Source organism: Desmodus rotundus, chromosome X (assembly GCF_022682495.2).
Source record: "Desmodus rotundus isolate HL8 chromosome X, HLdesRot8A.1, whole genome shotgun sequence".
Taxonomy (NCBI): Eukaryota; Metazoa; Chordata; class Mammalia; order Chiroptera; family Phyllostomidae; genus Desmodus; species Desmodus rotundus.
In genome coordinates, this window is record NC_071400.1 from 66,813,931 (window position 1) to 66,837,000 (window position 23,070).

The following is a 23,070-nucleotide window of genomic DNA, read 5'->3' on the forward strand; positions in this document are numbered from 1 at the left end:
TAAAGCGGGGTTTGTGGGAGTCATTGATGTAGGGGCTTGTGGGTTGAATGATAGGGGACCGAGAGGTCAGTGAAGATGGTGTTTGGGTTCAATGGTGGGCAAAGTTATGGGACTAGTCAGGATTGAATGGGGCTTATTAAACGTTGACTTTTACACATTTTCCAGCACAGTGACCTGCGCTAAGGGTTCATAGCACCCTTTAGGCCCCTCCTCAGGTGTGCCCTCGTCTCCCCTTACCCAAGCCCCGAGGTAGGGGCCTGGTGTCAGTGTTCCAGCCGAAGTGAATCTACATCCGAAGTCTTCCTTCTGGTTCCTGGGCAAGACGGCCCCAGTGAGGTGAGGAGAAGGTAGAAGGCATCTGAGAGCACTCACCTGCCTAAGGGCTTCACTCAGAGCCTGGGCTTGGGGGTGGGGAGGGGGCAGGGCCTTGGTCTGCGGGGTCTGTGGGGGATCGGCTAAAGACAAGGAGTAATGTCTTAAAAAGTTGTTTTCTTGGCGGTTAACAGATAATTAACGCATTTAAATTCTAGATTAATTAGAAAATAGAAGAAAATAAAATCAAAAGGAACTAACTTTATTCCCCTACATTTAAATGTCCATTCTTATAAGAGGTATGCATTTTTAAACATTTAACATACAGTTTTAAACTGGTTCCTGCAATTTTATAACCAGTTTTTTTTAGTTTACAAGTTTACTGCGATTCAGCTTATAAACTTATAACATTTTAAAACTTAATTTAGATATATACAGAAAAGTGCGCAGATAGGTGAGTACGATGTGGTATAAACAGTTGTCAAATTATAATGTTGCACACCTGAAACTTATATAATGTAATAAACTAATATTACCTTAATAAAAAGTACACACATAAGAAATACACAGTTCCATACAACATTATTTTTAATAGCTACAGAGCATTTCATTTCTTGTGTTTCCTTATCAATCCTGTATTATGGGTCATATAGGATCATTCAAGTTTGGCATTGTTAAAGTCAATGCTGAGATGAAGGTACTTATAGAGAAATTATGGTACATTTTTTTCATTAAGGAAAATACCTAGAAATACAATTTCTGGGTCAGTACATAAATGTATATAGAAAAAACCTTTTGTGTTAAATGTTCGCATGAGGAAAAGAAGCAAGAATACACAGGTGGTTGTTAAAACCACATGGTTGCCCAAACTCCCACAGAGCGGCCTCACATCTGGCTGGTGTGAGGGAATTTGTAGGCAGATAATTCTGGACACTGGAAACCTGATGGGGTTTCTCATATGCTCTACATTTCTCCACTCTTCCAGCTCAGCCTTCACACATCTGCCTTTTCCCAAGAAGAGCAGGAAATGGCCAAATCCCAGGTAAGACTTGTCTGTTTCTTCTTGTTTTACCATGGATGCGATGAGCTACATAGGAATCTCTGACATAAAATGGGAAATTATGTGTACATAGCATTAGGATCAGGGAGAATGAAAGCAGCAAGGCCAATGTAGACATGTGGAAGGCTTAGGGTATAACAGATATTAGTGATGAGTTGCAAATTTGTCTTTGAGCCTCTGGCAGCCAGAGGGAAGGAAATGTAACCAGTAACCTGGCTCACCTTACTCATAATAGAGAGAGCACACCAAGTCCTTAGGAAAGAAAGGTTCCCTGCAATTGCCTTTCAAGGCATTTCTTTGCTGGGTCTTCCTGTGGAGGGTGGAATTGTCTTCAACTATAGCCTGGTGAAAAATGCAATCCCTGGTTTCCTGCAGATATTCCTTACAGTAGAAATACTCACTCAGTGAGGTGGAGACCTAATGTCAAAATGTAATTTGGAAATGAAATATCTTAGGGAACTGCGTGTCTTTCAAATGGTTTTCCTGAAGTAATTTTCTCAGTTGGAATTTTGATTCTTATCTGTCTGAGAGACAAAGTCCTGCAGACCCCCATAGCCCACCACCTTTTTCCTTTCACTTTAATTTAAAAAATTTTTCAGCAAACAATACAGAAACAGACTCATAGATGCAGAGAAAAGGCTGACAGCTGTCAGAGAGAGGAAGGGGTTGGGGGCTGGGTGAAAAGGTGAAGGGATTAAGCAACCAAAAAAAAAAAAAACCAAAACCCTCATAGACACAGACAACAGTATGGTGATTACCAAAGGGGAAGGGGACTGGAGGCAGGTAGATGAGAGTATATGGGGATTAAATGGTGATGGAGACTTGACTTGGGGTGCTGAACACACAACACAATATACAGATGATGTGTTATATAGTTGTACACTTGAAGCCTATATAATTTTATTAACCAATGTCACCCCAATAAATTCAATTAAAATGTTTATTTTTAAATTAGAGTACAGTAAAATAGATTTTGTTTTTGTCCAGTTCAATAAATGTTAAACATATGTATAAATTGGCGCAACTAATCTATAGAGTAGAGAATAGTTTCATCGTGGCAAAAAACTGCCTCATGCTGCCCTACCTGTAACCTCAGGCCACCACTGATCTGCTTTGTGTCACTATGGTTTTATCTCTTCAAAAATGTCATATAAATAGAATCATATGGTATGTAACCCCTTAAAAAATTAAATGGTCTTGTAAGATAATTGATTGACATGCAATTGTAAAAATAATACAGAGAAATCCCATGTATCCTTTACCCAGTTTCTCCCAATGTTAGCATCTCAAAAAACTATAGTACAATGTCACAACTAGGATATCGACATTAATATGGTCAAGAAACATTTCTGTCACTGTAAGGATCCCTTATGTTGCCCTTTTATAGCCGCATCTACCCTTTTTCCACCCTCATCCCATTCATTCCTAGGCTCCTAGCAATTACGGATCTGTTCTCCATTTCTAGAATTTTGTCATTTCAAGAAAGTGATATAAATTGAACCATATGGTATGTGACCTTTTGAGATTGGATTTTTTTCCCACTTAGTATAATTCTCTGGAGATTGAGCCAGGTTGTTGTGTGTCAGTAGTTCTTTTTTATTGCTGAGTGGTATTCTATTCTATAGATGTGCCACATCTTATTTATCTGTTCTCCTGTTGAAAGACATTTGAATTGTTTCCAGTTTTTGGCAATTATTAGTAGAGCTACTTTAAACACTCATAACAAGTTTTTATATGAACATCTGTTTTAATTTCTCTATCTACAGTAAATATTGGATTGCTAGATCATATGGTAAGCGTATGTTTAACTTTTTAAGAATCTGCCGAATTGTTTTCCAGAATGGCTGAATCATTTTTCATTTTTACCAGCAATTAATTAATTAATCTTAAGCTCTCTTTTTTAAAAAAAGATTTTATTTATTCATTTTTAGAGAGAGAGGAAGGGAGGGAGAAAGAGAGGGAGAGAAACATCAATATATTGAATGTTTGTCTCTCCCACACCCCCAACTGGGGACCTGGACAGCAATCCATGTATGTGCCCTGAGTAGGAATTGAACCTACAACCTTTTGGTTTTCAGGCTGGCACTCAATCCACTGAGCCACACCAGCCAGGGCTTACCAGCAATTTATAAAAATTCCAATTGCTTCACATTTTTGCCAGCACTTGATATTGTCAGTATTTTTAATTTTAGTCATTCTAGTAGCACAGTAGTATCTTATCATGGTTTTAATTTGTATTTCCCTAGAATGACTGATGATGTTGAATATCTTTATATATGCTTACTTACTTTTTGTATACCCTCTTTGGTGAAGTTTCTGTTCAGTCAAGTCTTCTGCCTATTTTAAAAATATTTTTTATTTATTTATTTTTAGAGATGGGAAGGGAGGGAGAAAGAGGGGGAGAGAAACATTGATGGGGGAGAGAAACATTGATGTGTGAGAGATAATGACCAGTTGCCTCCCTCACGCCCCAACTGGGGGCCTGGCCCGAAAACCAGGCATGCTCCCTGACCAGGAATCAAGCAACCTTTTGATTTGCAGGCCAGTGCTCGATCCACTGAGCCTCACTAGCTAGGGCATTCTGCCTCTGTTTAAATTGGATTTTCTCACTATGCATTTTTTTCATTAAAATTTTTTTTCAATCACTGTTTATGTTTCATATTATTTTGTATTAGTTTCAGGTGTACAGCATAGTGGTTAGATAATCATATACTTTACAAAGTGCTCTCCCTGATATTTCCAGTATCAACTGGCACCATACATAGTTATTTTGATATTGTTGACTATATTCCTATGCTGTACATTATATCCCCATAACTGTTTTGTAAGTACCAATCAGTACTTCTCAATCCCTTCACTTTTTTCAGTTTTGAGAATTCTTTATATATTCTGTGTACAAGTACTTTGTCAGATATGTGGTTTGTAAATATTTTCTCCAAGTGTGTGGGTTGTCTTTTCATTCTCTTAACAGTGTTGTTCACAGAGCAAGAATTTTTAATTTTGAAAATGTCCAATTTACAAATTATTTCTTGCATGCATTGTGCTATTGATGTCATGTCTAAGAACTCTTTGCTGAACCCTAGGTCATGAAGATTTTTTCCTATTTTTTCTATAAGTTTTATAGTTTTAGGTTTTACATATAGACCTATGATCCATTTTGTATTAATTTTTATCTGAGGTGTGAGGATTAGGTAGAGGTTCATAATTTTGCATATGGATTTCCATTTGTTCTAACCCCATTTGTTGAAAGGACCATTTTTCTCCACTGAATTGCTTTTACAATTTTGTCAAATACCAATTGGCCATCTTTGCAGGGTCTACTTCTGGACTAGATTCTGTTTTAGTGATCTATATATCTATCCCTCTGCCAGTACCACACCATCTCTATTAACTGCAGCTTTATATGGAGTCTTAACATGAGGTAGTATGATTTCTTCAACTTGATTTTGCTTTTCCAGAATTGTTTGGCTATTCTTGTTCCTTTGCCTTTGTCTTTCTACAAAAATTTTAGAATAATCCTGTTATATATCTAAAAATTATCTTGCTAAGATTTTTATAGGAATCGAGTTAATCCTGTAGATCAGTGGGGAGAATTGATGTCTTTATTATGTTGTCTTCCAATCAATGAACACGGTATGTCTCTCCATTTATTTAGATCTTCTGTGATTTATTTCATCAATATTTTATAATTTTCTTTTTTTCCCTTTATTGAATTTGTTGGGGTGACACTGGTTGACAAAATTATGCAGGTTTAGGTGCACAGTTCTACACACATCTTCTGTACACTGTATTGTGTGTTCTTCACCCCACATCAAGTCTCTGCCCATCACCATTTTCCCCCGCTCTACGCTCCTCCACTTACCCCACCCACCCACCCCCGAAATCACCACACTGTTGTCCATGTCCATGAGTTTTTTCTCCTTTTTTCTTTTTTGCTCAACCCCTCCACCCCCTCATCCAGCCCCCCATGACAATTTTGTTATTTTCAACATACAGATCCTTTACATGTGTATTAGACTGTTTGGGCTGCCATAACAAAATGTTACAGAAATTTATTTTCTTACTGTCCTGGAAGCTAGAATTCCCAGGTCGGGGTGCCATCAGAGTTGAGTTCCGGTGAGACCTCTCTTCCTGCCTTGTTGGCAGCTGCCTTCTCACTGTGTCCTTACATGGCCTTTCCTCTGTGCTTGTGCAGAGAGAGGGTGGGAGCTCTGGTGTCTTTTCCTCTTCTGAGAGGAACACCAGTCCTATCATATTAGGGCCCCACTCTTATGACCTTATTTAACTTTAATTACCTTCTTATAGGCCCTATCTTCAAATAAATTCACATTGGGGGGGGTTAGAACCTCAGCATGTGAATTGGGGGGCACAATTCAGTTCATAACACCATGTGTTGTTAGTCCTATACATGTTTCATTCATTTCATTTTCTACTGTATTGTAAATTGTTTTGTTTTTAAAATTTCAGTTTCCAATATTTATTACCATTATACAGAAATATGATTGCTTTTGCCCTGGCTGATGTGGCTTAGTGGATTTGAGTGCTGGCCTGAGAACCAAAGGGTTGCTGGTTTGATTCCCAGTCAAGGACACATACCTGGGTTGCAGGCCAGGTCCCCAGTTGGGGGTGTGCGAGAGGCAACCACACATTGATGTTTCTCTCTCTCTTTCTCCCTCCTTCCCCCTCTCCCTAAAAATAAATAAATAAAATCTTTTAAAAAAATAAATATGATTGATTTTTGTTTGTTGATCTTTGCTGTGGTCTGAATATTTGTTTCTCCCCAAAATCCACATGTTGGAATCCTAATGCCCCAGGTGATGGTGTTAGAAGGTGCTTCTTCTTCTCCTTCATTTATTTACTTATATCAGTAATACAAAATTTTTATTTTTATGAGTTTTTATTATATTCCATGGATTATAACCCATTACTGTCATTGTTTATTTTGATGTTCAGTTATCCCTGAGTTGGCCAGTGGGAGTCCTTTTAAGTTGGTTTTGGTGTCCTTTCGACACATGCCTATAATTTTTGTATCACTCGTTTACTGTCTAATGCAGTAAGATGTCCTAACCCTCATCTTTTACTTTCCCTGACCCAGACCTGGAATCAGCCATTTGTCCAAGAAGCACTGGTTCCTGTTAGCAGATAATGATATATAGAAACCAAGATCTGTGTGTGAGGTGTGCTCATCACTACTGGGGTGTCATTACATGTAGGCCCTTTCAGTAAACAGAGCTTTCTGTTCATATGTGTCTAGTTATATGTCTATATGTGTAAATATACACATGTGCATGCATACACATACCCACATACATGCCTTGAATTCATACAACATCCTAGGAATCTTCCTACTCTTCTCTAATTTTATAGTTGCATCTCTCTTTTCCAACACAAAGTACCTGCTCCTAGCATCAATATATTGATTCATTTACTCAGTCTTATAATACATAGAAAGTAGAATCAGAACTCCTGCACCAACACCCATGAAAAACCAACCTACTGAATACAGTACATGATTTGTTTGCATGTCTTTCATACCAAGGATATGTAATCAAAGTTCTCTGTTTAGAAGTTATTTGGACTGATTTTTCTTTTTCTCATATTCAGTGTGCTTATGTTATTTATTTGGTGTACAGTTAGGTCCTTACTTTTCTTTTTATATTCAGTTTTAGATTTTATTTCTTTCCATTTTGTGGATGTAATTTTCTTAACTTTATGTGTAAAAATGTTGACATGTTTTGAAGAGATCAAACTATATAAAAATACATACATATAATTGTCACCTCTCCCCTGTACTTCCTACACATTCTTTATTTTTTAATTTTTAAAAAGATTTTATTTTATTTATTTTTAGAGAAAGGAAAAGGGAGGGAGAAAGGGAGAAAAACGTCAATGTGTGGTTGCCTGTGGTGTGCCCCCAACTGGGGACCTGTCCTGCAACCCAGGTATGTGCCCTGATTGGGACTTGACCCAGTAACCCTTTGGTTCGCAGACCAGCACTCAATCCACTGAACCACACCTGCCGGGGCTTTTGTACCCATTCTTATTCCACCTTAGAGATAACCAATCTTGTTAGTTTCTTTTTTTTTTTTTCCAACCCTTGGTCTAAAGGCTGGGTTAGATTTAGGGTAGATTGATTTGCACATAATTCTTTATTTACCACACATGGGGTGTTGTAACTTCACCTCTTATCAGGAGATATATAAAGCCAGGTTTCCCACTACTGACTGTGCAGCTCATCATTAAGTTCAGATCTCCCTGTTGCAAATGTGCACTTTGGCCCTTGTAATTAGTCAGTAATCTGTGAGGTGGTTTTTTTGGCACTGTGGGACTAGCCTGTTCTCCAGTAGCTTTCACATTGGGTTTAGTGCCATTTACTCAGCATTGAAAAAGCATGAATTTCTACTTCTATCTCATCTTTTACAACTATTGGCTGATATTTTTAGGTATTACTATGGCCTCTTGAATGTTTGTAATGTTTTTTTTAATATATTTATTGATTATGCTATTACAGTTGTCCCATTCCCCCCCCCCTCACTCCACTCCATCCTGCCCACCCCCTCCCTCCCAAATTCCCCCCCTATAGTTCATGTCCATGGGTCATACTTATAAGTTCTTTGGCTTCTACATTTCCTATACTATTCTTACCCTCCCCCTGTCTATTTTCTACCTACCATTTATGCTACTTATTCTCTGTACCTTTCCCCCCCCCCCGTCTCCCCCTTCCACTCCCCTATTGACAACCCTCCATGTGATCTCTGTCTCTATGGTTCTGTTTCTGTTCTAGTTGTTTGCCTACTTTGCTCTTGTTTTTGTTTTAGGTATGGTCGTTAATAACTGTGAGTTTGCTGTCATTTTTACTGTTCATATTTTTGATCTTTTTCTTAGGTAACTCCCTTTAACATTTCCTATAATAAGGGTTGGTGATGATGAACTTCTTTAACTTGACCTTATCTGAGAAGCACTTTATCTTCCCTTCCATTCTAAATGATAGCTTTGCTGGATACAGTAATCTTGGATGTAGGTCCTTGCGTTTAATCTTGGGTAATGTAATTATGATGTGCCTTGGTGTGTTCCTCCTTGGCTCCAGCTTCTTTGGGACTCTCTGAGCTTCCTGGACTTCCTGAAAGTCTATTTCCTTTGCCAGATGAGGGAAGTTCTCCTTCATTATTTGTTCAAATAAGTTTTCAATTTTTTGTTCTTCCTCTTCTCCTTCTGGCACCCCTATAATTTGGATGTTGGAACGTTTCAAGATGTCCTGGAGGTTCCTAAGCCTCTCCTCATTTTTCCAAGTTCTTGTTTCTTCATTCTTTTCTGGTTGGATGTTTCTTTCTTCCTTCTGGTCCACACCGTTGATTTGAGTCCCAGTTTCCTTCACATTACTATTGGTTCCCTGTACATTTTCCTTTGTTTCTCTTAGCATAGGCTTCATTTTTTCATCTGGTTTTCGAACAAACTCAACCAATTCTGTGAGCATCTTGATAACCAGTGTTTTGAACTGTGCATCCGATAGGTTGGCTATCTCTTCCTCGCTTAGTTGTATTTTTTCTGGAGCTTTGAAGTGTTCTGTCATTTGGGCCTTTTTTTTTTTTTTTTTTTTTTTTTTTTGTGGTCTTGGCTCGTCAGTTACTTTAAGGGGCGGATCCTTAGGTGTTCCCGGGGCGGGGTAACGTTGGTCGCTGCACTGTGATGCTGTACGTGGGGGAGGGGCCGAGAGGGAGCAGTGGCGCCTGCTTCACTGTCCTCGGGATCTCAATGTTTCACTCCAATACACACAATCAAACTGGGCCCCTCTGGTGCTGGTTCCCGAGTGGGTGGGCTTGTGCACACTCCAGGCCCCTGTGGGTCTCTCCAACGACCTCTCCTGTGAGGCTGTGAGTCTCCTGCTGCTGCCCCAACCCCCACGGGTGCTTTCAATCAGAGGTCTGAGGCTTTATTTCCCTGTGCTGGAGTTCTGGGTTGGGTGGTCTGCCTTGCTCCCCTCCTGTTCGTCCCAGTTATCTGTGTGGGAGTGTGGGGCTGCGGTGTGCTACCCGCGCTCTGCCTGCCCCACTCTCTGCCACTCTGAGTCCGGCCCTCTCGGTTTATCTGCGCTCGAATGTGCGGCGGCGGCAGGGTCTGCTAGTGGTCAGATTGCCTGCCCTGTTGGTCCCACACTCCGCCAGTCTCGGTCCCGCCACAGCCACGCAAGTCCTCTCTGCCCCGGTGCCCGTCTCCACCCCTCCTACCTGTCTGGATGAATGTTTATTTTTTATTTCCTTGGTGTCAGGCTTCCTTGCCGTTCGATTTTCTGTCAGTTCTGGTTGTGTGAGGAGGCGCAGTGTGTCTACCTACTCCGCAATCTTGGTTCTCCGTTAGTTTCTGATTTATGCTTAAAATGTTTCATTTTAAAATAAGCAGGTAGATGTATATTTTAAAAGTTTCCCCTTTTGTACTACTCAGATAATATGGCAGGTTCTTTAATAACATGATTTTATTTAATGTTGTTTTGTTATAACATTGATGAGATGCTTGGGAAGAATTATAGTACATAGAGTCTTGGGTCTTTTGTGAGCACGAGTCTTATCCTGGGCATATACGTGGGCTTTCTAAATTTCCCTGTACGTGGGTACTTTTTAAAAATTTTATTTTTCAATTACAGTTTATATTCAGTATTATTTTGTATTAATTCAGGTATTATACAGCATAGTGGTTAGAGAATCATATACTTTACAAAGTGTTTCCCCTGATATTTCAAGTACCCTCCTGGCACTGTACATAGTTATTATAATAGTATTGATTATATTCCCTCTGCTATACCTTACATCCCCAGGACTATTTTGTGACTACCAATTTGTAGTTCTTAATCTGTTCATCTTTTTCACCCACCTCCCCAAACCCCCCTCCCCTCTGGCAACCATCAATCTGTTCTCTGTATTTATGAGTCTATTTCTAATTTGTTTATTCATTTATTTTGCTCTTTAGATTCCACATACAAGTGAAATCATTTGGCATTTGTCTTTGACTTATTTCACTTAACATGATATCCTCTAGGTCCATCCATGCTATTGCAAATGGTAAGATTGCATTCCTTCTTATGGGTGCTTTTGCATAATGTAATTTCCCAGAGACCCTCCCCTAGCTTTTCCTCTCAGGCCTTAGACAGTCTGTTGTATGTCCGGAGTATAATCTTTTGTCCCAGGCATCTGTGGGTTGTTAGTTTGCCTTGCAGCCTTTTGGAGCAACACCAGCTGTTTTTCTGACCTGAGTTCTGAGTTAGGTGAAACAGAGTTGAGCACCTTGCATCACTCCTTCCAGTAGTCCCAGACAGGTTTGAACAGACAGACACTAATTTGTGAATAAGGTCTTTCTGATCCCTCCAGAAACAAGGGTCCCACACTGGGAACATGGGCTGCCACTGCCACACATGGAAAGGGGTGGTCAAGAGCGAGTAGAAGTGCCATGAAATTTTCCCACTGACTTTAAGTTGCCTTTTTCTTGTTTCCATGCTCACTTGGTTGCTGCAAACCTTTGACTGTTTTCCAGAGTTCTAATTAAGTTGGTTCTGACAGTTCTTGCTTGTTTTTGATGTTTCTTGGGGGAATGAGAGCTTGGCGCTGCCTACTCTGTCATTTTGCTGATGTCATTGTGGGGTGATTTTCTTATCATCTGAAATATTTTCTCATTTTCTATTACTTTTTTTAAAGATTGTGTTTATTTATTTTTAGAGAGGGGAAAGGAGGGAGAAAGAGAGGGAGAGAAACATCAATGTGTGATTGCCTCTCGCACATCCCATACTGGAGCCCTGGCCAGCAACCCAGGCATGTGCTCTGACTGGGAATTGAACGGGCGACCTTTTTGGTTCTCAGTTCAGTGCTCAATCCACTGAGCCACACCAGTCAGGGCTCATTTTCTATTACTTTTAAAGAAACTTTGAATTGATGTAGACTGCTTTTTCATGTTTGTTCGAGGACTTTGTTGGAGGTTGGGGTGGCATTTGCATGATCCTTGGTTCAACACCATCCTTTCTTTTTAAAAGATTCTTTGAAAAATATTTTATCTATTTATTTTTAGAGAGAGGAGAAGGGAAGGAGAAAGAGAGGGAGAGAAACCTCAATATGAGAAACCTTAATCAGACTTGCAGTCAAGAGGGCGGCGTAGGTAAACACGGCTTGCCTCCTCACACAACCACATCAGAATTACAACCGAAATATACAACCACCATCACTCAGAGCCATCAGAAATCGTGTTGAATGGAAGATTGACAACTATGGAATTAAAGAAACCATATCCAACCAGATGGGTAGGAGGGGCAGAGACATAGAATAGGCTGGTCCCACATCCACGTGGGGTGGATAAAAATTTGAGAGGGATATCTTGGTAATGAGGAGTCCCAGCCCAAAACCAGGCCTCCCACCAAGGGTTCCAGTGCCAGGAAGATAAGTCCCAATAACTTGTGGCTGCAAAAATCAGCAGAGATTGAGTGAGTGGAAGAAAATTCTGGAGTTCCAAGCAGTTCCTTTTAACCCATACACAGCCTTACTCAGACACACCCCCTCTGAGCTCCAGCACTGGGGTAGCAGCTTGAAAGGCACCAGTTGCATACAGGGAGAAACTAAAGTGTCTGGCATCAAGGCAAGAGCTGGGGGACAGCTTTCTCCCTGACAGAAAGGTGGGCAGGGGCCATTGTCCCTTTTCTGAACTCTCTCTCTACAGAGCCACAGAGCTGGCAGCCTAGTGCCATATGTGAGACTCCATCAACTGGGCTAACACTGTTTGCCCCACCCTGCAAACCGCCATAGACTCTGTCCCACTCAAAGTACAGGCCTACCCACGCTTCTTTTCCATATGAGTGACTGGTCTTGGCTCATGCTTCACAACTTTCTAAATATTCTCAAGCAAGCAACAGCTAGTCTCAATGAACCTCCAGCTCCCGTACCTCTTGCTAAGTGGTGCCAGGCCTGGCACTAGCAGCAGCCAGCTTAGATTCACAGCTTGGCTTCACTTGGGAACTCCCAAGCCCAGCACAAATAGCAGCCATCTCAGATTGCTTTATGGCTCAGGCAGGGTGGCCTTGGGTAAAACAGGTGGGGGCTGACCTTGGGCCATACCACCTGGGAAACCCCAGAGCCTGCATACCCAGTGGACAGCTACATACCATGTTGGAGCACCACCATCCTGCCCCTGCACAACTGATCCTCCAAAGAGAGCAGTGATTGGTGGGCAGTTGCCATAGTCAGTCCTTGGAGCTGACTGGCCTAGGTAAATCCCTCCCATTGACCTACCAACAGCAGTCCAGGCTCATCTACAAGAGGAAGGTATACTCAGCCCTCACAGACAGTGTACCTTAAGTTCCCAGCTTGGGTGATAGGGGAGGCTGTGCCACTGGACTCTACAGGACACCTATTACATCAGGCCACACTACCAAGACAGGGAGTCATAGCAGCTCTACCTAATACATAGAAACAAAGAGGGAGGGTGCCAAAATGAGGAGACAAAGAAACAAATGACCCAAATGAAAGAACAGATGAAAACTGCAGGAAAAGAACTAAACAAAATGGAGATAAGCAATCTATCAGATGAAGAGTTCAAAACACTGGTTATAAGGATGCTCAAGGAAATTAAGTGAGGACCTCATCAGCATAAAAAAGATCCAGTCAGAAATGAAAGATACATTAATTAAAATAAGAAACAGTATACAGGGAAACAACAGTAGAGTGGATGAAGCTGAGAATTAAATCAATGATTTGGAACATAAAGAAGCAAAAACAACCAATCAGAACAATAAAAGAAAAAAGAATCCAGAAAAAAGCAGGGTAGTGTAAGCAGCCTCTGGGACAACTTTGAGTGTTCCAACATTCATGTCATAGGGCTGCCAGAAGGAGAAAAGAAAGAGCAAGAAATTGGAACTCTATTTGAAAAAATAAAGATAACTTCCTATTTGGTGAAGGAAATAGACATGCAAGTCCAGGAAGCACAGAGTCCCAAACAAGATGGATGCAAAGAGGCCAGCTCCAAGATACATCATACTAAAATGCTAAATGTTAGCCCTGGTTGGTGTGGCTCAGTGGGTTGAGTGCCAGTTCGATTCCCAGTCAGGGCACATGCCTGGGTTGCAGGCCAGGTCCCCAGTAGGGGGTGTGCGAGAGGCAACCACACAATGGTGTTTCTTTCCCTCTTTCTCCCTTCCCCTCTCTCTGCAAATAAATAGATAGATAGATAGATAGATAGATAAAATCTTAAAAAAATAAAATGCTAAAAGTTAAAGATAAAGAGAGAATCTTAAAAGCAGCAAGAGAAAAGCAGTAAAGTTACCTACAGGGGAATTCCCATAAGACTGTCAGCTGATTTCCCATAAGACTGCAGGCTAGAAGGGATTGGCAAGAAATATTCAAAATCATGAAAATCAGGGACTTATAGTCAAGATTGCTCTACCCAGCAAAGCTATCATTTAGAATTGAAGGACAGATAAAGAACTTCCCAGACAAGAAAAAATTAATGGAGTTCATCATCACCAAGCCATTATTATATGAAATGTTAAAGGGACTTAAGAAAAAGAAGATCAAAACTATGAACAATAAAATGACAATACATATTGAATCTAAAAAACAAACTAAGCAAACAAGAAGAGCAGAGACAGAATCATGGGTACAGAGAGTGTTTTGATGGTTGCCAAATGGGAGGGGTTTTGGGGGAATGGGTGAAGAGGTGAGGGGATTAAGAAGTACAAATAGGAAGTTACAGAATAGCTATGGTGATATAAAGTACAATATAGGAAATGGAATAGAGAACCTACACATCACCTATGAACATGAATAATTGTGTGGGGATTGCCTGAGGGAGTGGGGGGCTGCTGGGTGGAAGGGGGCAAAGGGGGGAAAGCTATAATAGCATAATCAATAAAATACAATTAAAAAAAGAAACATGAATCAGTTGCCTCTCGTATATGCTCTGACTGGGGACTGAACCCACAACCTAGGCATATCCCCTCACTGGGAACTGAACCAGCTACCTTTGACTTTGAGGATGATGCCCAACCAAAACAACTGAGCCACGCCAGTCAGAGCAAGACCACCCTCTATTGTCAGTGAGGCAAACTGCAGTTTACTTAATGGACTTTCTGTTGGCACTGTGGAGATCCACTGACTGATGTGTGTGCTCTGACTAGTTTTCTTTTTGTTTCTTTTTTTTTCTTCATTCTTTTTCTTTTTCTTTTCATTCTTTGTCTGCTCTGACCCTAAATTTCCCTGTAGATTTCCCCTTTACTATCTAGTCTCCAAATGGTTCTTTCTCATTCCTTTTTACCCTCTGATCCCTCAGAGGTGATTTTTTTTTGGTGACTGCCACCTTTTGTCCCTCACGCCTTTCCTATAATTGGTGCTCTGATATATTTGGCTAGTTTTTCAGTATTTTCTTTTTCATTTTTTTCAATATTAATTTTTTTACTGTTATTCAATTACAGTTGTGTGCCCTTTCTCCCCATCCATCCATCCCACCCCAGCTGAACCTCCCTACCTCCCCCACCTCCACCCTCCCCCTTGCTTTTGTCCATGTGTCCTTTATAGTACTTCCTGTAATCCCCTCTCCTCACTGTCCCCTCCCCACTCCCCCTTCCCACTGTTAGATTGTTCTTAACTTCAATGTCTCTGGTTATATTTTGTTTGCTTTTTTCTTCTATTGATTATGTTCCAGTTAAAGGTGAGATCATATGGTATTTGTCCCTCATCGCCTGGCTTATTTCACTTAGCATAATGCTCTCCAGTTCCATCCATGCTGTTGCAAAGGGTATAAGCTCCTTCTTTCTCTCTGCTGCGTAGAATTCCATTGTGTAAATATACCATAGTTTTTGGATCCACTCATTTACTGATGGGCACTTAGGTTGCTTCCAGTACTTGGCTATTGTAAATTGTGCTGCTATGATTATTGGGGTGCACAGGTTCTTTTGGATTGGTGTTTCAGGGTTCTTAGGGTATAATCCCAGTAGCGGAATTGCTGGGTCAAAGGGCAGTTCCATTTTTAGTTTTCTGAGGAAATTCCTTACTGTTTTCCACAGTGGCCTCACCAGTCTGCATTCCCACCAACTGCACAAGGGTTCCCTTTTCTCCGCATCCTCTCCAACATTTGTTTGTGGATTTGTTTATGTTGACCACTCTGACTGGTGTGAGATGGTACCTCATTGTGGTTTTAATTTGCATGTCTCTGATGACTAGTGATGCTGAGCATCTTTTCATATGTGTCTGGGCCCTCTGTATGTCTTCCTTGGACAAGTGTCTGTTCAAGTCCTTTGCCCATTTTTTAATTGGGTTGTTTGTCTTCTTGGAGTGGAGTCATGTGAGTTGTTTATATACTTGGGAGATCAGGCACTTGTCTGAGGGATCATTGGCAAATATGTTTTCCCATACTGTTGGTTCTCTTTGTAATTTGGTGCTGTTTTCTTTAGCCATGCAGAAGCGTTTTATTTTGATGAGGTCCCACTTGTTTATTCTTTCCTTTATGTCCCTTGCTTTAGGGGACATGTTTGTGAGGATGTTGCTGCGTGGAATGTCTGAGATTTTCCTGCCAATGTTTTCCTCGAGGACTTTTACGGTGTTACGACTTATATTTAAGTCCTTTATCCATCTTGAGTTTATTTTTGTGTATGGCGTTAGTTGGTGATCGAGTTTCATTTTTTTGCACGTAGCTGTCCAGATCTCCCAACACCATCTGTTGAAGAGGCTGTTTTTGCTCCATTTTATGCTCCTGCCTCCTTTGTCAAATATTAATTGACCGTAAAGACTTGAGTTTATTTCTGGGCTCTCTGTTCTGTTTCATTGGTCTGTGTGCCTGTTTTGATGCCAGTACCAGGCTGTTTTGATTACAGTGGCCTTGTAATACAGTTTGATATCAGGTATTGTGATCCCTCCTGCTTTGTTCTTCTTTCTCAAAATTGCTGCAACTTTTCGGGGTCGTTTATGGTTCCATATAAATTTCTGAAATGTTCGTTCTATATTTGTGAAATATGTCATGGGTCCTCTAATAGGGATTGCATTGAATCTATAAATTGCTTTGGGTAGTATGGCCATTTTGATGATGTTAATTCTTCCAATCCATGAGCATGGCACATGCTTCCATTTGCTTGTGTCTTCCTTAATGTCTTTCTTCAGTGTTGTGTAGTTTTCTGAGTACAGGTCTTTTACCTCCTTGGTTAGTTTTATTCCTAGGTACTTTATTTTTCTTGGTGCTATATCAAATGGGATTTTTTTCCTGATTTCTGTTTCTGCAGTTTCGTTGTTGATGTACAGGAATGCCTTTGATTTCTGAGTATTGACCTTGTATCCAGCTGTTTTTCCAAATTCATTTATTAGGTCCAGTAGTTTTTTGGTGGAGTCTCTAGGATTTTCCATGTACACTATCATGTCATCTGCAAACAGTGACAGTTTCATTTCCTCCTTTCCAATTTGGATGCCTTTTATAGCCTTTTCTTGTCTGATTGCTGTGGCTAGGACTTCCAATACTATGTTGAATAGGAGTGGTGAGAGAGGGCATCCTTGTCTTGTTCCTGATCTTAGTGGGAATGCTCTAAGTTTTTGTCCATTGAGTATGATGTTGGCTGTAGGTCTCTCATATATGGCCTTTATTGTGTGAGGAATGCTCCCTCTATTCCCACTTTGCTGAGTGTTTTTATCAGAAATGGGTGCTGTATCTTATCAAATGCTTTTTCCGTATCTATTGATATGATCATGTGATTTTTGTCTTTGCTGTTGTTGATGTGATGTATTATGTTTATTGATTTGCGAATATTGCACCATCCTTGCATCACTTGGTCATGGTGTATGATCTTTTTCATGTATTGCTGGGTGCGATTTGCCAATATTTTGTTGAGAATATTAGCATCTATGTTCATCAGCGATATTGGCCTGAAGTTTTCTTTCTTCATTGTGTCTTTATCTGGTTTTGGGATTAGAATGATGCTGGCTTCATAAAAAGAGTTTGGGAGTCTTCCATCAGTTTGGATTTTTTCGAATAGTCTGTGAAGGATAGGGATTAGCTCTTCCTTAAATGCTTTGTAGAATTCTCCTGTGAAACCATCTGGTCCAGGGCTTTTGTGTGTTGGCAGTTTTTTGATGACTGCTTCAATTTCGTCTGCTGTTATTGCTCTGTTCAGGTTTTCTGCTTCTTCATTCAGTTTTGGAAGATTATATTTTTCTAGAAATGTGTCCATTTCATCTAAGTTTTCAAATTTCTTGGCATACAGTTCTTTGTAGTAATTTCTTACAATCCTTTGTATTTCTGTGGTGTCAGTTGTAATCTCTCCTCTTTCATTTTTAATTGTGTTTATTTGGATCCTCTCTCTTTTCTGCTTGATGAGCCTACTTAAAGGCTTGTCGATTTTGTTTATCTTTTCAAAGAACCAGCTCCTGGATTCATTGATCCTTAGAATTGTGCTTTTAGTCTCTATGTCATTTAACTCTGCTCTGATCTTGGTTATTTCCTTCCTTCTGCTTGCTCTAGGCTGTCTTTGTTGTTGTTCTTCGAGTTCTTGTAGGCGTAGGGTTAGGTTGTTTGTTTGAAATGTTTCTATCTTTTTATGGTAGGCCTGTATTCCTATGAACTTCCCTCTCAGGACTGCCTTTGCTGTGTCCCATAGGTTTTGGGTTGTTGTGAGTTCATTTTCATTTGTTTCCAGAAAGTTTTTGATTTCTTCCCTAATCTCGTTCTTGACCCATTCATTGTTTAATAGCATGCTATTCAGTCTCCATGATTTTGAGTGTTTTGGGTTTATTCCTTTGGGTTTGGTTTCTAGTTTCAGTCCCTTGTGGTCAGAGAAGATGCTTGATATGATTTCAATTTTCTTGAATTTGTTGAGGGTTGCTTTGTGTCCTATCATGTGGTCTATCTTTGAAACAGTTCCATGGACACTTGAAAAGAATGTGTACTTTGCTTCTTTGGGATGAAAAGCTCTATATATATCAGTTAAGTCCATTTCCTCTAGGGTATTGTTAAGTGACACAATATCCTTCTTGATATTTTGTTTGGAAGACCTGTCCATTTTTGATAGTTGAGTGTTAAAGTCCCCTACTATAATTGTGTTGCTGTCAATATCTTTCTTGAAGTCCTCCAATATTTTCTTTATGTATTTGGGTGCTCCTATGTTGGGTGCATATATATTTACAATTTTATGTCTTCTTGGTGGATTCTTCCTTTGAGTATTATGAAGTGACCTTCTGGGTCTCTCTTTATGGCCCTTCTTTGGAAGTCTATTTTGTCTGATATGAGTATTGCTACCCTTGCTTTTTTTTCCTGTCCTTTTGCTTGGAATATTTGTTTCCAGCCCTTCACTTTCAGTCTGTGTAGGTCTTTTGTCCTGAGATGGGTCTCTTCTAGGCAGCATATGTGTGGGTCATGTTTTCTTATCCATTCAGCTATTCTATGTCTTTTGATTGGAGCATTTAAGCCATTTACGTTTAAGGTTATTATCGATAGGTAGTTATTCATTGCCATTTTTTCCTACCTGTGTTCCTCTCTCTTTCTCTTTTCCTTCCTTTCCTTAAAGCAGTCCCTTTAGCATCTCTTGCAGAGCTGGTTTGGTGGAAGTGTATTCTTTTAGACTTCTTTTGTCTGGGAAACTCTTTATTTGGCCTTCTATCTTGATTGAGAGCCTTGCTGGGTAAAGTAGTCTTGGTTGCAGGCCTCTGGTTCTCATTACTTGGAATATTTTTTGCCATTCTCTTCTGGCTTGGAGCGTTTCCATTGAGAAGTCAGTTGCTAACCTTATTGGGGCTCCCTTGTATGTTACTTCCTGTTTCTCCCTTGCTGCCTTTAAGATCCTCTCTTTGTCTTGGAATTTTGCCATTTTAATTATGATGTGTCTTGCAGTGGGCCTCTTTGCGTTCCTCTTGTTTGGGACTCTGTGTTTCCTGGATTTGGGTGACTTTTTCTCTCCTCAGATTAGGGAAATTTTCCATCATTACTTTTTCAAACAGATTTTCTATCCCTTGCTCTTCTTCTCCTTCTGGTATTCCTATTATACGGATATTGTTACGTTTCATGTTGTCCTGCATTTCCCTTAATCCCTCTTCCTTCTTTCTGATCCCCTTTTCCTTTTCTTGCTCTTTCTGGGTGTTTTTTTCTACTTTGTCCTCCAGCTCACTGATCCGATCCTCTGCTTCATCAAGTCTGTTTTTTATTCATTCTACTGTGTTCTTCAATTCAGAAATTGTATTTTTCATTTGCTCTTGGCCCTTGTTGAGAGTTTCTATTTCCTTTTTCATGTTGATATAGTTTGCAGTGAGTTCATTGTAGTTTCCCTGTAGTTTCTGGTAGTTCTCTGTGAGCTCAGAGAGCTCAGTGAGCTTCCTGATGACCATTGCTTTGAACTCAGTATCTGATAGTTGACTTGCCTCTTTTTCAGTTAGCATTCTTTCTGAGGCTTCCTCCTTTCCTTTCATTTGGGGATTGTGTCTTTGTCTTCTCATTGTTTGTGAGACTCTTCTTGTTATCCTCTGCTTCTGAAATTGCTCTATTCTGACTCCCTGGGTTTATGGTATGAACTTCTATGGTAGAATGCCCATGGGATTCAGTGGTGCTGTCTCCTTAATCTCCTGTGCTCACTGGTCTTGAGGTGACGTTTATGGGTGTAACACGGTCTAACTCTGGTCTTTTCAGCACTCCAGGCTTTCTTGTCTCACCTGTGGGAAAAAGAGGAAGGGGGGCAAAAAAAAAAAAAAGGAAAGGAGGGGAAAAAGGGAATAGAGAAGGAAAGGAAGGAAGAAGGAATAAAGAAATATCAGAGGCAAGATAAGGAATTTTAACAAAAATTAAAAAAAGAATAAATAAAAGAAGGCAGGAAGAAGGAATAAAAAAGGTGAAGGATGGAAGGAAGAAGGTATAAAAAAATGAAAGAAGTACAGAAAGGAAGAAGGAATTCAGGGGGAAAGGAGGAAAGAAGAAAGAAAAAGTCTTCTGCTGGCTTTAAACTGGTCAGGTTAGTTCTGCTGGTCTTCCTGTCTGTGAAACAGGAGGGGGTGGTTGGAAGGTTTGGTTTCACTTTTCTCCCTTCCTTAGCCACACTCTTCGCTGTTGTTCAGTCTTCAGTCCAGTTCCTCCAGGTCCTTCTGCTCCTCACTAGGCGTTTAGTTCACCAGTTGTGCTGTCCTTGATTTGCACCAATTAGGGGCAGCTCACACTCCCCGTTCTTGCTCTTTGCTGTCTTAGATGCTAGGGCCTCTCGGTGCTGTTATGGGGTAGTTCAGCCCCCTACTGGGTCAAGTCTTTCCGGGGAATGCAGTCTCCCCTAGCCCTGCAGCTCCCCTCTGCTGAGCATTCTGCATTCTGCCTTCCTCCTAGAGAGCCAGTAGTCCCTGCAGGGCTCTGTGCGCAGGGGCTAGGTAGGAGTTGTTCAGAAACGGTGCTTTTAGGTGTGGTCGCTCGCAGGCAGCCAGGCCGTTGATCAGCCATCTGCCACTTTGGGCCTGGGTCACATGGCCGGTGTGTCCGCCACTCTGGGCCTGTGTGGGGGGCAGCTAGCCTCTGCTCCTGGTGCGCACCCACCCGAGGTTTCAGGTGTGGGCGCCCAGCCGTGGTTTCAGGTGTGGGTGCCCAGCTGGGATTTTAGTTGTGGGTCCCCAGTCTGCTAATCCTGGTGCACGCAACCAGGCTTCAGGTGAGAGCTGGGGCTGCTTATCCTGCCTTTACAGTCCAGGGGCTGAGGGGGGAGGGGTGCCAGAGGCTGTGGCTGCTGCGGAGAGTTCTCTAACTAGCTGCTGAGTGCCTCTATTTTCTCTTTTTCTTTTTGAGAATTTCTTCTTATTCAAGCCCCCCTGGTCCAAACAAGCACCTGGCTGCTCACACAGCCTGGCATGGCTCTCTCCCAAGAATCCTGCAACAGACCCTGCGCCCTGGCTTCAGCTGCCCTGGTCCCCGAGCAGGTCCCAGGGACCTTATTGTCCTTAAGCACTCTTCTTACCGTCAGATCTTTCAATGTCCTCTATCTTTGGTCTCCAGTCTTCATATATGCTAGAATACCGTTGACTGTTTGCTCTGTTCCTCCTTTTTCAGTATTTTCATACTTATGGTAAATGTCCCCCCTTGAAGCATGATTTCAGTTCATGCTTAGGTGCTCTGCTCCCCCTTCTGTTCTCTTGACTCTTTTTTCAGCCTCTTCTACATTCTAGAAAGGCTTATGACAGTAGTTTGAAAGCCAGCTCAGTGGTAATTTGGTATTTGTTTTTTACTTACAGGTATTTAGAAGTTTGTACAAGTCTTAATTTTTTATTGTAAGTTATACTGAAGGTATAGATTATGTGTAGTTTTACTTGTTCTTCATGTTGATCTATATAGTTCATTTTTGGAGGATGTGTGGAGAGATTTATTCTAGGTTACCTGGAAGCTCTTTACATTTTTTAATTAAAAAAATTAAAGTATAATTTGTATATAGTAAAACAGACTGTCTTTAGCATATATATAGTTCTGCAAATTTTGACAGACTCATAGAGTATGTAACTGCCACCACAATGAAGATAGAGATCAGTTCTTTCACCTCCCAATATTTTCCTTTTGTAGTAATCACTGATAGTTTTTTGTCTCTCTAGTTTTGCCTTTCCCATAATGTTATTCGAATAGAATCATAGTACGTAGCTTTTGAGTCTGACTTCTTTCACTGAGCATAATACATTTGAGGTTCATCCATGTTGTCGCATGTATCATTAGTTCTTTCATTTTTATTGCTGAGTAGTAGTATTGCATTGTATGGATTTCAGCTTGTGCATTCATTCACTGGTTGAAAAACATTTGGGTTGTTTGCAATTTGAGTGATTACAAATATAGTTTCTATATAAATATTCATGTGCAAGTTTTGGGATTTACATAAATTTTCATTCAATTTGAGTAAATATACCTGTGAGTAGGATAGCTTGGGTCATATGGGAATCCATACTTAACTCTCTGAGAAACTGGAAAACTGTTTTCCAAAGTGGCTGCGCCATTTTGCATTACCTGTGATATATGAGAGTTTCAGTTGTTCCACTTCCTCACCAGCACTTGGTATTTTCAAGTATTTTTTTCCATTCTCATAGGTGTGTAGTGGTATCCCATTGTGGTTTTAATTTGCAGTTTACTCATGTCTAAGGATGGTAAGTATCTTTATACATGCTTGTCATTTGTGTATGTTCTTTGGTGAAGTATCCCTCGTTTGCCCTTTTGTTTTTTAACTTTAAGAGTTCTTTTTTTTTTTTTTTTTTTTTTTTTAATTTTTTATTTTTTTTTTATTGTTATGCAATTACAGTTGTATGCCTTTTCTCCCCATCCCTCTACCCCACCCCAGGTGAACCCACCTCCCTCCCCCCTCTCCACCCTCCCCCTTGGTTTTGTCCATGTGTCCTTTATAGTAGTTCCTGTAATACCCTCTTCCCACTATCCCCGCCCCCACCCCCCACCCCCGCCCTGGCTATTGTTAGATTGTTCTTAACTTCAATGTCTCTGGTTATATTTTGTTTGCTTTTTTCTTCTATTGCTTATGTTCCAGTTAAAGGTGAGATCAGATGGTACTTGTCCCTCACTTCCTGGCTTATTTCACTTAGCATAATGCTCTCCAGTTTCATCCATGCTGTTGCAAAGGGTATAAGCTCCTTCTTTCTCTCTGCTGCGTAGAATTCCATTGTGTAAATATACCATAGTTTTTGGATCCACTCGTTTGCTGATGGGCACTTAGGTTGCTTCCAGTACTTGGCTATTGTAAATTGTGC

General features: G+C 40.6%; 1 protein-coding gene across 1 annotated transcript in view; it reads left to right on the forward strand.

Moving 5' to 3' along the window:
* The window catches only part of LOC112322436 (zinc finger protein 182), a 38,694-nt gene that overhangs the window by 286 nt on the left and 15,338 nt on the right, over positions 1–23,070 (forward strand). The window contains exons 2-3 of the mRNA XM_024580015.3: positions 166–336; positions 1,298–1,354. Coding sequence (XP_024435783.2) covers positions 1,340–1,354 — 15 coding nt within the window. The 5' untranslated portion in view covers positions 166–336; positions 1,298–1,339. The remainder of the gene's footprint in view (positions 1–165; positions 337–1,297; positions 1,355–23,070) is intronic.